The sequence below is a fragment of the Plecotus auritus genome, assembly GCF_963455305.1.
Source record: "Plecotus auritus genome assembly, chromosome: 6".
NCBI classification, from domain to species: Eukaryota; Metazoa; Chordata; class Mammalia; order Chiroptera; family Vespertilionidae; genus Plecotus; species Plecotus auritus.
In genome coordinates, this window is record NC_137773.1 from 130739102 (window position 1) to 130757556 (window position 18455).

General features: G+C 40.5%; 1 protein-coding gene across 2 annotated transcripts in view; it reads left to right on the top strand.

Moving 5' to 3' along the window:
• The window catches only part of CFAP20DC (CFAP20 domain containing), a 247873-nt gene that overhangs the window by 82983 nt on the left and 146435 nt on the right, over nucleotides 1-18455 (top strand). For both annotated transcript variants that reach the window (XM_080673477.1, XM_080673476.1), the window contains exon 5: nucleotides 14580-14694. In XM_080673477.1, coding sequence (XP_080529603.1) covers nucleotides 14580-14694 — 115 coding nt within the window. The remainder of the gene's footprint in view (nucleotides 1-14579; nucleotides 14695-18455) is intronic.

Sequence of the window (18455 nt, forward strand, 5' to 3'; positions counted from 1 at the left end):
ACTACCACTGCAGCTCTCCAGTACTTTCTAAAGACACTTTGGCCCAGATTTAACAGATGACTTCCCTGAGCAATGCAGGCATTCCTCGTTTTATTGCACTTCAGGTCATTGGGCTTCACAGATACTGCATTTTTTTTTTTACAAGTTGAAGGCAAGACCCACCACTAGCAAAAAGATTACAACTCTCTGAAGGCTTAGATAATAGTTAGCATTTTTCAGCAAAAAAGTACTTTTTAAGTAAAATATGAACTTTTTTTAGACATAATGCTGTTGTGCTTACTAGACTACAGTATTATGTAACCATACCTTATATATGCACTTGGAAACCAAAAAAAAAAAAAAAAAAAAAAAAAAATTGTGTGACTCGCTTTATCAAAATATTTACGACGGTGGTCTAGAGCTGAACCTGCAATATCTCTGAGGTATGCCTATACCTAAGAGAGCAGTACCTAAGAGAGTATCACTTACCCAAAGGGATCTGTTACATTTATAGTTTGTGTGACATTTTCAAGGGACCCATGCTCTGAAAGTGCAGTTTCCCCATGTGCAAAATAGAGAATAAGCACACTACCTGCAGAGAAGGATTGTTCTGAGACTTAAGATAATGTCTATAAAATATGCTAAAAGCAGCTAAAGAATGGTTATTTTTCCCTCTACTGGAAATCATACTGGGCAATGATTTTCATGCCTTAGCTACTTCCATATCTCTGTATTGCACTACTAAGGCATTGACTGAATGTTAGTTGAATGAATTAATGGATCAGGAGGAAAAGTTAAATAGGAGACCATAAAGTCGGGCAATTCTTAGTAATGATTAGACAAAGTGAGACTGTTCATATATGGAAGAGGTTAGATTTAGATTAAATTTTATTCTCCATGTGGATATTTAAAATTATCCAGACTGATGTCATAAAAGGAAATTGTGATACAGGTGCTAAATTGCCCAGAAACATGATAGATTGTGCTAAAGGTCAATAGATGAAAAAAATCAGTATTGAGTAAATTTAAGGGAAAATAGATTTTAATGTTTTAAAATATTAGCATCAAAGAAATTCAAGTGCATATAAGCCACTCACTAGTCATATACTGAGTCATACGGTATCATGTTACATTGTTTTTTAAAGAAGAAACTTTACAAAGTATGTTCTCTGACTACAATGGAATTAAATTAAAAATCAATAGCAATGCAATATATAGAAAAGACTATATTCTTTGGAAATTAAACAGCACACTTCTAAGTATTCCAAGATCTAAAGAAGAAATCATATGGGAAATTAGAAAATATTTCAAGCTGAAAAAAAATACAACATATTAGAATTTGTGGGATGCAGGTAACATAATGCTAAGAAAAGACCTTATACTTTTAAGAGAAATGTTTAAAATTAATGATCTAACTTTTTATCCTAAGAAGCTGGTGGAGAGGGTGGGGAACGAATTAAACCAAAATAAGTAGAAGGAAAGAAATAATAAAAATAAAATCAGAATCAATAAAGTTGAAAACAAAGACTAGAGAAATTTTGCTCTGGCCCCAGGTGGCTCAGTTGGTCGGGGTATCATACACCAAAAGGAAAAAAAAAAGGTTATGAGCTCGATTCTCTGTCAGGGCATGTGCGGAGGCAACAGATCAATGTTTCTCACATTGATCTTTCTCTTGCCCTTTCTGCCTCCCTCTCTCCAAAATCAATTTTTTAAATCTTAAAAAAGAAAAAGAATAGAGAAGTTTTACAAAGCCAGAAGTTGTTTCTTTAAAAAGATCAACTTTTTAAACCATAGCAGGAATTATTAATAAAAAAAGAAGATACAAATTATCAATGTCAGGAATGAGAGAGAGAGAGGATACCCCTACAGATCCTATTGATGTTAAAAAGATAATGAAAGGGAAAATGTAACTTTATGGCAATAAACTCAACAGTTTTAATGAAAAGCACAATTTACCAAAACTGAAATAAGAAAAATTAGAAATTTGAATAGCCCTATAATCTATTAAAGAATTTAATGTGTAACCAAAATCTTCCCCCAAAGAAAATTTCAGACTTGAATGAATTCTGTTAACATTTAAAGAATAACTAGCACCATTGTAAACAAATTTTCCAATAATAAAGGAGGAGTAAACACTTTGCAAATCACTTTATGGAACTAGCTTTTGGGGGGGTGTGAAAAAATTATTTTTCTCAACTCCAGGTGGTAGAAAACACTAAAGTCCATGATCAATGGTGCACATCACTCTCCCCTGGGCCCTCCTCTGGGCACATGTAGGTTCTGAGGGCAAGTGGCTGTGGCCAATCCCCATCCAAGAAGCCCCAGCCCAGATAAGGTGACTGCACCCAACTCGGACCCCCTGCAGACCCTGCTCTGACCCTGAAATCTCCATAGAGAAGCCCAAGTCCCGGGAACCCATTATACAAAATGTCCAGGTCCCCCCTTCTACCTCCTGTGTTCAGGTTTGGGTTCCTGGAACTGATGCACACCCACTGGGTGAAGCTATGGGATGGCACTTCTCTGAGGTAACGAGTGACTGGAGAGCAGGGGCTGCAGACTCCCACCCAGGCATCCCCTCACCCTGGTCTGGCCTTCAGCCACCCTCAGGTATTGGCTGACATAAACAGTACAAGAAAATTACAGACCAATGTCCCCCATGAACATTTCTATAAACATCCTCAAAAAAATGCTAGTACAATTGAAACTTCTATCAAGAATACTAGTACAAGGCTGGTTTCACATATGAAAATAAATCATATGGACAGAATAAAGGAGAAAAACAATAGGATCGTCTCAATTAGGGCAGAAAAATCATTTGACAAAATATCACACCCTTTCCTGATTTAGAAAAAAAACTCACAAAAAATTAGAAATAGAAGAGAACATCTTCAACTTGAAAAAGGAAACTTTCATCTAACATAATCCTATCTAATAAAAGAGTATTATGCAAATTGACCATCACTCCAACACACAAGATGGCTGCCCCCATGTGGTCAAAGATGGCTGCCCCCATGTGGACACAAGATGGCCACCACAAGATGGCCAGCAGGGGAGGGCAGTTGGGAGGGACCAGGCCTGCAAGGGAGGGCAGTTGGGGGCGATCAGGCCAGCAGAGGAGGGAAGTTGGGGGCACTCAGGCCTGCAGGGAAGGGCAGTTGGGGGGGGGACCCAGGCCTGCAGGGGAGAGCAATTGGGGGTGACCAGGCCTGCAGGGGAGGGCAGTTAGGCATCAATCAGGCTGGCAGGGGAGTGGTTAGGGAGTGATCAGGCTGGCAGGCAGAAGCGGTTAGGGGCAATCAGGAAGGTAGGCAGGCGAGCAGTTGGGAGCCAGCAGTCCTGGATTGTGAGAGGTATGTCCGACTGCCCGTTTAGGCCCAATCCCACTGGGATCGGGCCTAAACGGGCAGCTGGACACCCCTTGAGGGGTCCCAGATTGGAGAGGGTGCAGGCTGGACTGAGGGACACACACCCCTGTGCACGAATTTCATGCACCGGGCCTCTAGTATTTAATAGAAACATACTGAACACTTTCCTCCTATTACCAGGAACAAGGAAAGGTTTTGTACTCTCACCACTTCTATTTAGTATATGTTGGAGGTCCTAGCCAGTGCAGTCATGTGAGAAAAAGAAAGAAAAGGTATAAAGATTTGGAAAAACAGACGTAGAAGTCTTTATTCACTGAAGACATGATTATTTATGTAGAAAATCTTTAGGAACCTGCAAAACATCTGTTAGTATTCAGGAGTGAATTAAGCAAGGTCACATGGAACGAGGTTTATATATAAAAATCAATGGTATTTCTATATATTAGTAACATTTGGCTGGTAATTGGTATTTTCAAATACTTTTTCATCATGTCAGAAAACATCATACTTAGGAATAAATTTAACAAAAGATGTGCAAAACTTCTAAATTGAAAACTGTAAAACATTGTGAAAGAAATTAAACAAGGACTAAATAAATGGAGAGATATATCATGTAAATTGGGAAACACAATACTGTTCGTCCCAAATTGATCTCTAGGTTCAGCACAATCTGAGTTAAACTCTCAACACCTTTTTTTTAAATAAAAAATGATTGTGTCCTAAAAATCTATATGGAAAAGCGAGGGCCAAACAACCTTGGGGAAAAAAAAAAAACAAACAAGTTGAAGAGTTTTTTTGAACTAGTTTTAATTTAAGACTTACTATAAATCTATAGTAACAACGCAATGTGACATTGGTATAAGAATGAGCAAATGGATAAGTAAAACAAATGGATCAGTACCGTCCAGAAATAGATCCACACATACTAGTATGTATGTATAGTCAATTGATTTTCAACAAAGTACCAATGCATTTCAATGAGGAAAGGGAAGTCTCTAACAATCATGCTGTGATGACTGGTTAAACATACAGAAAGAAATAGACCCACACCTAAAACTACCTCACATAGTACACAAATTAATTAAAGATAACTCTAGACTAACTACAGAAACTAAAACTATAAAGATCTGGAAAGAAATAGGAAAGTATTTTTGCAACTTTTGGATAGGCAAGGATTTTTTGGGACATAGGAGGCATAACTATATAAATAATGACAAACTGGATTTCATGAAAATTAAAACTGTCTGCTAATCAAAGGACATCATTAAGCAATAAGCGAAACTAGATAAAGCATACATGAGTTTCTCTGTAGAATTCTTGATACTTTTCCCTAAATCAGACATTATTTCTAAATAAAATATTAAAAATACATACTATTAATATAATAGGCAAGAAACTATTCACAATACATATACTAGTATATGACAAAGGATATGTATCCAAAATATATAAAGAACTCTTACAGTTATAATAAGAAAACAACCCAATAAAAACTGATTTAAAAACTTACAGATTCTTCACAAGATGTACCAGTAAATACATGTAAAAGTATTCAATGTCATTATTCATATGAGAAATGAAAATAAAATCACAATGATATTCATTTCATACCCACTAGAATTGGCTAATAATAAAGTCTGATGGCAACAAGAGTTGGTGAGGATGTGTAACCACGACAATCACTTTGGAGAACTGTGTCTATAAAGTTATACATGTATCTTTCCCAATGACCCAGTAAGCCCATTCCTAGTTATCAAGAGAATGAAAATACACATCCATAAGAAGACTATACAAGCATGTTCTTACAGGTTTTCATAAGAAACCAGTATTGGAAACAAATGTCCATCAATAGGAAAATAGATAAATGAATTGTTATACAGCAGACAAGACTCAGCAATTTTAAAAAAGAACTATTGGTACATGCTACAATATGGATGAATCTCAAAAATATAATGTGATAAGTGTAAGAAGTTAGTCACAAAATAATATAGTCTACTATCCTATCTAATAAAAGAGTAATATGCAAATTAACCATCACTCCGCTACACCCACAAGCCACGCCCACCAGCCAATCAGGAACGAGTATGCAATTAACCCAACCAAGATGGCTGCGGCCACAGAGCAAGTAGGAGGCTTGGGTTTCCCTGGCAATGGAGGAAGCCAAGCTTTCCGCACACCCTGGCAGGCCCAGGCCTCCACTCAAGGCTACAAAGTTTCAATTATAGAAGATAAATAAATCCCAGATACCAGGGCCTCCGCTTGGGTCACCGGGAGGCATGGCTGGCCTGCAAAACACCACAGGCCCCTCACCCAGGCTGCCCCACGCCCCAAGGGAATCCGCACCCTGATCCGGGACACCCTTCAGGGCAAACCAGCTGGCCCCCACCCGTGCACCAGGCCTCTATACTATCTAATAATCCTATCTAATAAAAGAGTAATATGCAAATTGACCATCACTCCAACACACAAGATGGCTGCCCCCATGTGAACACAAGATGGCCAGCAGGGGAGGGTAGTTAGGAGGGACCAGGCCTGCAAGGGAGGGCAGTTGGGGGCGATCAAGCCTGCAGGGGAGGGCAGTTAGGGGTGACCAGGCCAGCAGAAGAGGGAAGTTGGGGGTGACTGGGCCTGCAGGGAAGGGCAGTTGGAGGGGACCCAGGCCTGCAGTGGGGGCAGTTAGGGGCAAACAGGCAGGGGAGCAGTTAGGCATCAATCAGGCTGGCAGGGGAGTGGTTAGGGGGTGATCAGGCTGGCAGGCAGAAGTGGTTAGGGGCAATCAGGAAGGCAGGCAGGCAAGCAGTTGGGAGCCAGCAGTCCTGTTTTGTGAGAGGGATCCCAGATTGGAGAGGGTGCAGGCTGGGCTGAGGGACACCCCCCGCATGCATGAATTTCATGCCCCAGGCCTCTACTTACATTTATAAGAAGTTGAAGAACAGATAAAACTTACCCATGATGATAGAAATCAGGAGTAAGGCTTGACAACAAGGGGACAGGAAGCAACTTTCTAAGGTGATGGAAATGTTCTATATTTTGATTGGAGTGGTAATTACATATGTGTATACATTTACCAAATACAGGAGATTAAACAAAGAATTTATATGCATATATGCATAATCCATGGGACACAGACAATAGTGTGGTGAAGGTCTGGGGTGGGGCAGGAATGGGATGGGGGAGAGGGGAGGGCCAAAGGGGAAAAATCAGGGACATCCTGTAATACTCTCAAGAAGGAAACTAAATAAAAAAATTTTTTTTAAGATTTTACATGGAAATCTATGCATTTCAATTACAACAATTTTACCCCAATCTATATATATAAAAGCCTAATATGCAAATTGTCCCCACGGGAGTTTGACCAGGAGACCGATCACTTGCTATGACATGCGCTGACCACCAGCAGGTGGCATGGAATGAAGAAAGGCCCCAGCCGGCAGCCAGCAGCTGAGGAGGGAGGCCGAGCCAGTTCTGATTGCCAGCCAGGCCTAGGAACCCTATCTGTGCACGAATTTCATGCACTGGGCCTCTAGTAAAGAAATAAAAGAGAACATAATTATTTTTGTCATATCCATTCATCATACTGGTTAGAATGTTGACTCTAATAGCTTCCTATTGTGAACAATCTGTAATAATAAAAGTGTAATGTGCTAATTAGATTGGATAGCCGAACGACCTTCCGGACATCATTCCAGATGAAGCTGCCACAGCGGGGGCTGAGGCAGAGGCAGTTAGGGGCGATCAGGCAGGCAGGTGAGCAGTTAAGAGGCAATTAGGCAGAGTGATTAGGGGCGATGAGGCAGGCAGGCAGGTGAGCAGTTCGGAACCAGCGATCCCGGATTGTGAGAGGGATCCTGGATTGCGAGAGGGTGCAGGCCGGGCTGAGGGACCCTCCCCCCCATGCACGAATTTTGTGCACCAGGCCCCTAGTGTGTGTGTGTGTGTATCCCTAATATGCAAATAGACCAAATGGAGAAACAGGAGAACAACCAGTCGCTATGACGTGCGCTGACCACCAGGGGATGCATGCAGACTTGGTGGGCATTGGCAGCAGGCGGCAGAGCACAGAACATGGCAGGCGTCAGCTGCAGCGGGATGGTGGAGCAGGTGAGCAGAGCTGCCAGACCAAGGCGGGGTACTTGTTGCTGTCATCAGGGTGAGCCTCTGGTGGTTACTGAAAATTCTTTACTCCCGTGCACCATGGTCTAGCCCGGTGCTTGAATCCACTGCTGCCACCAGCCCCGCTCGCACCCGAAGCCAGCGCCGGAGCCACCACTCGCACCAGCTCACGGTGCCCGGCACCGGTCCCAATTGCTCAGTGCCGTCAGCACCAATCGCCCCTGAGGGCTTCTCCACCTCTCCCTGCTCCTGAGGGGCAATTGGGGCTGGCAGCTGCCACATGTACCCGCTGACGGTGCCAACCGCAATTGCTCTGTGCCATCAGTGGGTGCGAGCAGAACCAGCGCATCAGCATGTGGGAGTGGCGGCAGCAGGACCAGGGCTGTCAGCAGATGTAATTGGGGGCCCCAGCGGGAGAGGCCAGGCAAGGGTGCGGAGGATCAGCCAAGACCCGCCCCTGTGCCCACCACAGCTTTGCAGCCCACAGTTCCTTTCAAGGTGCACAAATTTGTGCATTGGGCCCCTAGTAAATTTATAAACCCCTTACCTTGGCATAAAGACCCCGCATGCCTTGGCTTCTGCCTACCCTTTCTACTTCATGTCCCTCCCTTACCTTCTAGGTGCTACCCCTGCTGGCTTTCCTGTCTGAGGTAGGTAATTTCTTCATCTTTTCTAGCTTAGTCTCTTATATGTTTTCTTCATTGCACTTACGATACTTGCATTTATGTTGTCTCTTTATACTTTTCCAACTGCCCTTTCCACTAGAATAGAAGCTCAAAGAGGGCAGGGGCCTTGCCTTTCTTTTTACTATTTTATTCTGCAGTATATTCCCAGGTTGTCGCCTGGTTCAATGGGTATTTGTTGAACATGTGAATGGATGAAGGAATGAATGAATGAATGTTCTTATTGTTTCGTATATGGAGAAAATGGTATATACCCAAATGTTTCTCTGTTTGGAGTTTGATCCTTACCTAATTCAAATAAAAATTATATAATTTTATTCCTACTAGTAAAGTAAACCTTTAATAAACTGTGTCTCAAATGAGTTTTTGGTTGATGCAACTTAACTTTTTGTTTGATGCATCAAACAAACTTTTTCCCCCTTTTTCTTTCCAGAACCTCTATATAGTCTTTTCTTCTATTCCATAATCAGAGCTTCTTATAGAAGAGAGCTAATAGAATTACTTCTGACAATGCTTTCCAAATATATTTGACCCTGTATTGTTAAAATGTTTGAGCATACTAACCACATAGGTACATTTATTTATTTCAAATTATATAAATATATTACTGTACTACATATAGGACAGTAATATCCTAATATATAAAAAACCCTGGGTCCGTCACATCCACAACGACCAGAGGCTCTACCAACTGGAAGTCAGTCCTGCAGTCAGCGCTGGGTTGCTGTGGCGACCCAGCACTGACTGCTACGGCTGCAGGCATGGTGACCCAGCACTGACTGCTGAGGGGGCTGGAAATCAGGCCCAGAGAGAGACCTGAAGAGAGAAGCAGGGTCTGATCCATAGCCTCTGTGGCAGCTGTTGATCAGCACTTGCCTCTCTCTCCCGGGCCTGGTGAGCAGCCGTGCCTCCATTTCTCTCCAGGCCTCCACCGGGGCTGCTGATCAGCCCCGCCTTTCTGATCAGGCCCTGTTGATAGGCCCAGAGATGCTGACTGGCATAGAAACCGACCAATCAGAGCCAAATCTGGGTGAACTGTTATGAGCTAATGGCTGCCTAGGAGGCGGAGCTTTTGATGCTTACTGGCATAGAAACTCACCAATCAGACCAAATTGGCCAGCAGAGGAGGGCAGTTGGGTACGAGATCAGGCCTGCAAGGGAGGGCAGTTGGGGGCAAGATCAGTCCGGCAGGGAGGGCAATTTGGGGTGAGATCAGGCCAGCAGGGGAGGGCAGTTGGGGGTGATCAGGCCATCAGGGGAGCAGTTAGGTGTTAATCAGGCCAGCAGGGGACCGGTTAGGGGGTGATCAGGCTGGCAGGCGGAAGCAGTAGGGGCAACCAGCAGTCAGACATCCCCTGAGGGGTCCCAGATTGGAGAGGGTGCAGGCTGGCTGAGGGACACCCCACCCCCCCAGTTCACGAATTTCGTGCACTGGGCCTCTAGTATTTATATAATGAAATGTGCACAGAAATAACATTTTAAAAGGGTGGGATGAAAGATAGTTTTAGTAGTTTCTTCCTGCACTGCAGTGAATAGTTGTGTAGCACCCCTCGGCCCCATAAGCACATCCCACTTTGAGCACATTGCTTTATGGCAGATATTATACAACATTTATTTATATACATCTAAGTGTAAAACTATGTAGTAGTTTTGCATTTTAAACCTTATCTCTGTGGAATGAAATAATGTATTGCTTTTTAAAATGACTTTATGGCATTGTATAGTGCAGGTAGGGTAGAATTTTTAGCTTTATGGCCATAATCTGAAATTATCTAATTTTTACTGTACTTATTCTTACCATTGCTCAGTAATAGTTTTCTACAGAAAAATATGTAAAGTATCGTAGAGGAATGAAATAATGTGATTAGAAACATGGAGAGGGGAGGCAAGAAAGAGCTACAGAAAAGGCTTTGTTATAGGCCAATTTCCCTGATGAACATAGATGCTAAAATTATCAACAAAATATTAGCAAACTAGATCTAGCAATACATCATGATCAAGTGGGATTTATTTCAGGGATGCAAGATAGCTACATTATCCACAAATAACAAATGTGATACACCACATAAACAAAAAGAAGGATAAAAACAATATGATCATATTAATAGATGCAGAAAAAGCTTCTGATAAAATCCAGCACCCAATTATGATAAAAACTCAGCAGAGTCGGAATAGAGGAAACATACCTTAATGTAATAACAGCCATATATAACAAACCCACAGCCAACATCATACGCAAGGGGTAAAAACTACAAGCATATTCCTTAAGGTCAATAACAAGCCACAGATGTCCACTTTCACCACTTTTATTCAATATAGTACTGGAAGTCCTAGCCACAGCAATCAGATAAGAAGAAAAAATAAAAGGCATCCAAATTGGAAAGGGAGAAGTAAAATTGTTATTATTTGTAGATGACATGATATTGTATATAGAGATCCCTAAAGATCCCACCACAAAACTACTAGAAGTTATAAAAACAATTCAGTAAAATAGAAAGATACAAAATAAATATACAGAAATCAGTTGCATTTTTACACACCAATAATGAACTATTAGAAAGGGAAACTAAGAAAACAATCCCATTCACAATTGCTTCAAAAAGATTAAAGTACTTTAGGAATAAATTTAGCCAAGGATATAAGTGACCTGTATTTGAAAAAGTAGAAGACACTAAAGAAAGAAATTGAAAAAGATACAAATAAGTGGAAGCATGTACCATATTCATGGATAGGAAAAATTAACATCATTAAAATGTCCATACTACCCAAAGCATTTATAGATTCAATGCAATTCCAATCAAGCTACCAATGGTATGTTCCACAGAACTAGAACAAATATTTCAAAAATTTATATGGAACCACAAAAGACCCCAAATAGCCAAAGCCATCTTGAGAAAGAAGAACAAAGTTGGAGGAATCACACTACCTGATATCAAGCTTTGTACAAGGCCATAATATTCAAAACAGCTTGCTACCAACATAAAACAGACATATAGAACAGAATAGAGCACCCAGAAATAAATCTGTACCTTTATAGTTAACTAGAGGCCTGGGGCACGAAATTCATGCACTGGGGTGTGTGTCCCTCAGCCTGCACCCTCTCTAATCTGGGATCCCTCTCACAATCCAGGACTGCTGGCTCCCAACTGCTCACCTCCCTGCCTTCCTGATTGCCCCTAACCGCTTCTGCCTGCCAGCCTGATCACCCCTAACCACTCCCCTGCCAGCCTGATTGCCCCTAACTGCCCTCCCCTGCAGGCCTGGTCACCCCTAACTGCCCACCCCTGCAGGCCTGGTTCCCCTCCTGACTGTTCTCCCCTGCAGACCTGGGTCCCCTCCAACTGCCCTTCCCTGCAGGCCCGGTCGCCCCCAACTTCCCTCCTTTGCCAGCCTGGTCACCCCTAACTGCCCTTCCCTGCAGGCTTGATCGCCCCCAACTGCCCTCCCTTGCAGGCCTGGTCCCTCACAACTGCCCTCCCCTGCTGGCCTGATCGCTCACATCTGCCCTCCCCTGCTGGCCATCTTTTGGCAGCCATCTTGTGTCCACATGAGGGCAGCCATCTTGTGTGTTGGAGTGATGGTCAATTTGCATATTACTCTTTTATTAGATAGGATAGAGGCCTGGTGCACGGGTGGGGGCCAGCTGGTTTGCCCTGAAGGGTGTCCTGGGTCAGGGTGGGGGTTCCCTTGAAGCGTGGGTGGCCTGGGCGAGGGGCCTGTGGTGGTTTGCAGGCCGGCCACACCCCCCGGCGACCCAAGCGGAGGCCCTGGTATCTGGGATTTATTTATCTTCTATAATTGAAACTTTGCAGCCTTCAGCAGAGGCCAGGGCATGCCAGGAACTAGGCTTCCTCCATTGCCGGGGAAACCCAAGCTTCCTGCTCACTCCGTGGCCGCAGCCATTTTTGTTAGGATTTATTTATCTTCTATAATTGAAACTTTTTAGCCTTCAGCAGAGGCCTGGGCTGGCCAGAGTGTGCAGGAAGCTTGGCTTCCTCCTTTGCTGGGAAAACCCAAGCCTCCTGCTCGCTCCCTGGCCGCGGCCATCTTGGTTGGTTTAATTTGCATACTCGCTCCTGATTGGCTGTTGGGTGTGGCTTGTGGGCATAGTGGAGGTATGGTCAATTTGCATATTATACTTTTATTAGATAGGATTACTATTTGACAAGGAGTCAAAAACATACAGTAAATGTTGTTGGGAAAATTGTACATATTTGTGCAAAAAAAATGAAACTAGACCAACTCACACCATATACAAGAATAAACTCAAAATCTATTAAAGACTTAATGTTAGACTTAAAACCATAAAAATCCAAGAAGAAAACAGGCAGTAAAATTTTGAACATTTCTCATAGCAATATTTTTTCTACTATATCTCCTCAGGTAAGGGAAACAAAATAAAAATTAATAAATGGTACTACATCAAACTAAAAAGTTTTTGTACAGCAAAAGAAACTATTAACCAAATGAAAAGATAACCCACTGAATGGGAGAACATATTTACTGATGCATCTAATAAGGGTTAATATCTAAAATTTGTAAAGAACTTATCAAACTCAACACTAAAAAATTTTAAACATGGACAAAGGGCTTGAATAGACACTTCTCCAAAGAAGACATATAGATGGCCAATAGACATATGAAAAGGTTCTCAACATCACTAGTCATCAGAGAACTGCAAAATAAGACCACAATGAGGTGTCATCACACACCTGTCATAAGCTATCATCAATCAACAAACAAGTGTTAATGAGGATGTGGAGTAAAGGGAACCCTTATGCACTGTTGGTGGTAATGCAAATTGGTGCAGCCACTGTGGAAAGGGGTGTGGAATTACCTAAAAAATTTAAAAATGAAACTGCCTTATGATATACTTGTTCCACTTCTGAGAATATATCTGAAGAAACCCAAAACACTAATTCGAAAGAATATATGCACCCCTATGTTCATTGCAATGTTACTTACAATAGCCAAAATTTGGACACAGCCAAGTGGATAAAAAAGCTATGGCACATTTACACAATGGAATACTACTTGGCCATAAAAAAAAGAAGGAAATCTTATCCTTTGTGACAGCATGGATGGAACTGAAGGGCATTATGCTAAGTGAAATAAGCCAATCAGAAAAAGACAAGTATCATATGATTTCACTCATACGTGGAATCTAATGAACAAAATGAAAACTAACAAGCAAAATAGAGACAGACTCATAGATAGAGGCAGGCTAACAGCTTTCCAAAGGCTGGGGTCTTGCAGGGGTGGGGAGGGGAAGGTGGAGGGATTGAGCAAAAAATAAAATACTCATAGACACAGACAACAGTTTATTAATTGCTGGGGGGAAAGAAGTTGGGGAAGATGTTGGCCAGTATATGGGGGGATAAGTGATGATAGAAGGAGACTTGACTTGGTGTGGTGAACCTAATACAGTGTGTAGATGATGTGTTGTGGAATTGTGCATCTGAAAACTGTGTAATTTTGTTAACCGGTGTCACCCCAATAAACTCACTTAAAAGTAGAAAAGAAGGCTATGTTGACTAAAAAATAGTTAATTACACTACAAATATTCGAATTAAATATTTTCTCCTTTGGGAATTGCTAATTGTAGAAAATTAGCAGTTGGTACATGTAGACAAGGTTGCTAAAAATAGGGGGGAAATTAACTATACTCCAATAAAAAGATAGCCTTTTAGGAAGCATCAATTCTACAATATAACAGCCTGAGACAGGTTTGGAGGTTTTAAGCCTGCAGTGTTATCTCTGAGACCTAAAGGAAGCAGAACATAAAAATGAGCTCCTATCAATTTGAAGAAAACCTAATCTTTGTGATCATGGCTATTCTCTAAATCTATTAAAGATGTTCAAATTCAGTGTCCTTGGTATCACCGCAGGTTGACCTGAATAGTGAGCAATAAACTTGTGTATTATAATTCTGGTTTGAAGATATGTGCTTAGGAAGTGAAACCGACAAGTCAGTGTTTTGTGTCTGTCTCTAAGCAGACTAACAGCCTATATAAAATGACAGGTGCATTTTTAGGGAAAGAAACCCATAATGTTTTCTTATTTAGTAGGTGACAGTATGTCCCAAGATAACACAAACTTAAGGGTCTGGAACAGGCATGGTTATTAAAGGCTAGCAGTTTCTCAGTTCATACAAATTGAATTCTTTTCATAGGCTGGAAGACTGGAAATCTAGTATAAAGTACTGAAATAAATTAGCATATTGAGTGAATTTATACATTCAAGCTTGTGAGCACTTTGAATTTAAGGAAGAAATTTTATTACTTCTTGAAAGAAAAAAAGGCAGTTCTTAAATTCTGTGTTTGATCTCCCTGATGGAAAGAGCCTATATGATAAATTATATCATTTTGATGATTATCCAAAGATGTGGTTATTATATTGATGGAAATCTTTCTCTCTTCTTTTCTCTTTCTTTTTTCAGAATTACTGATTTAGGGAATATCAAAAGAAGATTGTACTTATCAACGGTCCATAAAGAACTATCCTCAACCCCTCTCCATGCAAAAATTCCACTCTTCATGATCAAGCGTAAAATTGTAAGTGTCACATGAACATTGCTTAAAATATTAAATTCAATTCAGCAAATATTAATTATGTGCCTAGTCTGTGTATAAGGCACTTTTTTAAGTGCTATGGTTGTATAAAGGTGAATAAAATTCATACTCTATTTTTCTCACATGAAAATGCTTAAAATCTACTAGGTAGAAGAATATAATTATTTAAATATCAGAAATACCATCAAAACTGTAATGGGAAGCACAGTCGAAAGGGAAGGTGCTATTGGTACTGTGAAAGGCAGAGAAATCCATCTGATTTCAGGATGAGGAAAGGTTGTGTGAAAGAGATTGCATGCTTGCATTTAGCATGGACTTTGAAGGATTGTAGGATTTCAACAAGGTAGAGATGGGAAGCCAGTCATTCCAAGCAGAAGGAACAATTTGGGGGCTGGAAAGTATTACATATTTTGGAGAACAGAGAATGATTGATCATTGTTGCCATATTTTTAAAAAATAGTTTTTAGGAAAAATCAGTCTTATAACAGCCTGGAATATGTTGAAGATTTTATGCCTGTTGTATAACCTCTGAGAGTTAACACAGCATATACTGGTAATGTATGCATAGATAAGCAATAGATTATAGATTAAGAGACTAGGGCCTGTTATGACTGACTAGTCTCTCAAACTTCAGTCATTTTAATACCTCTCTCATGACTTCCATGTTTGTGTACTACCTGTTCTAATATGTACTTAATATTTTCCTTTAAATCTATTCACTTTTTGGGGGGGTAGGCTTAAATAAATTTATTTTAAAAGACAACTTTAAGCACCTATCCTAAATGCATAGATACAAATGTAAGGAATCAAGGCTCATGAAAAATTAGGTAAATATGACACCAACAAAGGAAACTAATAAAGCTTTAATAACTGATCCTAAATAAAAGCGATCTGTGAACTCTCAGATAAAGAATTCAGAATATTCATCTTAAAGATATTTAGTGAATGAACTTCAAGAATACATAGACAGAAAACTAAATGAAATTAAGAAAATAATGTATGAACAAAACAAGAAGTTCAACAAAGAAATAGAAACCTCAAAGAACATCAAATAGAAATCATGCAGCTGAAAAATACAGTAACTGAACTGAAGCATTCAATAGAGAACTTCAAAAGCAGATTGAACCATACAGAAGAAAAAAACAATGACCTGGAAGATAGGATAATTGAAATTATTCAGTCTGAGGAGTAAAAGGAAAAGAATGAAAAAGAGTCAAGAAAGCCTATAGGAGTTATGGAACACAATGAAAGAATATTTGCATTATGGGAATTCCAGAAGGAGAAGAGAAAGATAAAAGGACAGAGACAATGTATTTAAAGCAATAATGCCTGAAAACTTTCTAAATTTGGGACGAGAAATAAACATCCAGTTCCAAGAGGCTCAAAGGATCCCAAATAGGTTGAACCTGAAAAGAGCCTCACAGAAACACATCATAATTAAATTGTCAGAAGTCAATGAAAGAATTTTGAAAACAGCAAGAGAAAAGAGAGAAGTTATATGCCAGAGATCCCCTCATAAGACTCAACAGTTTTCTCAACAGAAGTTTTTTATGCCAGAAGAGAATGTGTTGTCATATTCAAAATATTGAAAAAGAAAACTGTCAACCAAGAATACTTTACCCAGAAAAGCTGCCCTTCAAAAAATGAAAGAGGGATAAAGACTTTTCTAAACAAACAAAAGCTGAGGGAATTCATTACTATGAGACCCATCTTACAAGAAATGCTAAAGGGAGTTCTTTGAGTGGAAATAAAGGACACCAATTAACATCATAAAAACACTAGAGGCCTGGTGCACAAATTTGTGCACCAGTGGGATTCCTCAGCCTGGCCTGTGGTATCAGGCCGAAACTAGCTCTCCAACACCCCCTGAGGGGTCCCAGATTGGGAGAGGGTGCAAGCCAGGCCCAGGGACCCCACCGGTGCAAGATCAGGGCCAGGGAAGGACACACGGGGAGGAGCCGCGGGAGGGCTCCAGGGCATGTCCGGCCCGTCTTCCTCAGTCCTGATCGGCCGGACCCCAGCAGCAAGCTAACCTACTGGTCAGAGCATCTGCCCCTGGTGGCCAGTGCACATCATAGCAACTGGTCGACCAGTCTACTGTCTGCCCCTCGGTGGTCAGTGCACGTCATAGCGAGCAGTTGAGCGGCATTAGCATATTACACTTCGATTGGTTGAACGGACGACTGGACACATAGCATATTAGGCTTTTATTATATAGGATAAGAAGGCAATATAAAACTCACTGGTAAGGGTAAATACATAGTCAGAGTTGGATTCTGTATAGGGTAATGGTGGTGTGTAATTCCTTTAAAACTCTAGTTTAAAGTCAAAAACAAATGTAGTAAGAACAACCATCACTACAATAATCTGTATTAATTACACAGTATAAAAATATGTAAATTATAACATTAATAACCTAAAATGTAAGGGGAATGAGAAGTAAAAGTGTAAAAGCTTAGGGATTCTACTGAAGTTATTAGTTTTAAAAAGGGTGCTATAATTTTAAGATGTTTTATGTAAGCCTCATGGTAACCGCAAAAGAAAAACCTGTAGTAATCACACAAAAGAGCACGATATAGAAGTTAAAGTATACCAATACCACAAGACATCAAAACACAAAGACAGCAGGCCCTGGCCAGTGTGGCTCAGTGGGTTGGAATATCCCATACAATGAAAGTTTCGATTCTCGGGCAGGGCACACACCTAGGTTGCAGGTTCCATGCTCGGCTCTGGTCGGGCCGTGTGCAGGAGGCAACCTGTTGATGTTTTTCTCTCACACCTGCTTTTTTCTCACAATGATGTTTTTCTTCTTTCCCTCTCCATCTCCCAACCTCTCTCTCTAAAGTCAATAAAAGCATATCCTTATGTGAGAATTAAAAATGTCCATACTACCAAAAAGCCACCTATAGGTCCAATGCAGTTCCTATCAAGATTCCAGTGGCATTTTTACAGAAATAGGAAAAACAACCCTAAAATTTATATGGAACCACAAAAAACCCTGACTAGCCAAAGCAATCTTAAGAAAGAACAACTAAGCGGAAGCCATCATACTTCCTGATTGCAAGCTATACTATAAAGCTATAGTAATCAAGACAGTATGGTACTGACATAAAAACAGACAGGTAGATCAATAGAACATAACTGAGAGCCCAGAAATAAACCCATCATACAAGTCAACTAATATTTGACAAGGAAACCAAGAATACTTAGGGGGAGGGGGAGTCTCTTCAATAAATGGTGTTGGGAAAATGAGATATTCACATGTAAAAGAATGAAACTAGACCCCTATCTTAAACAACTCACAAAAATTAACTTGAAATGAATTAAAGACTTAAACATAAGACATGAAACACTTAGAAGAAAAGATAGGAGAAAAGCCCCTTGACATGGGGCTTGGCAGTGATTTGTTTGAATATGACACCTAAAGCATAAACAACAAAATAAAATAAAAAATAAACAAGTGGAACTACATCAAATTAAAAAGCTTAAGCACAGCAAAGAAACAAATCAAAGTGAAAAGACAATGTTCAGAATAGGAAAAAAATATTTTCAAACCATATATCTGACAATGAGTTAATATCCAAAATATATTAAGAACCTATACACCTCAATAGCAAAAAGTAAAACAAACAACCCAATGTAAAAATGGCCAAAATACCTTTACAGACATTTTTCAAAGAAGACATATGAAAAGCCAACAGATATATGAAAAGGTGCTCAACATCACTAGTCACTGGGGAAAT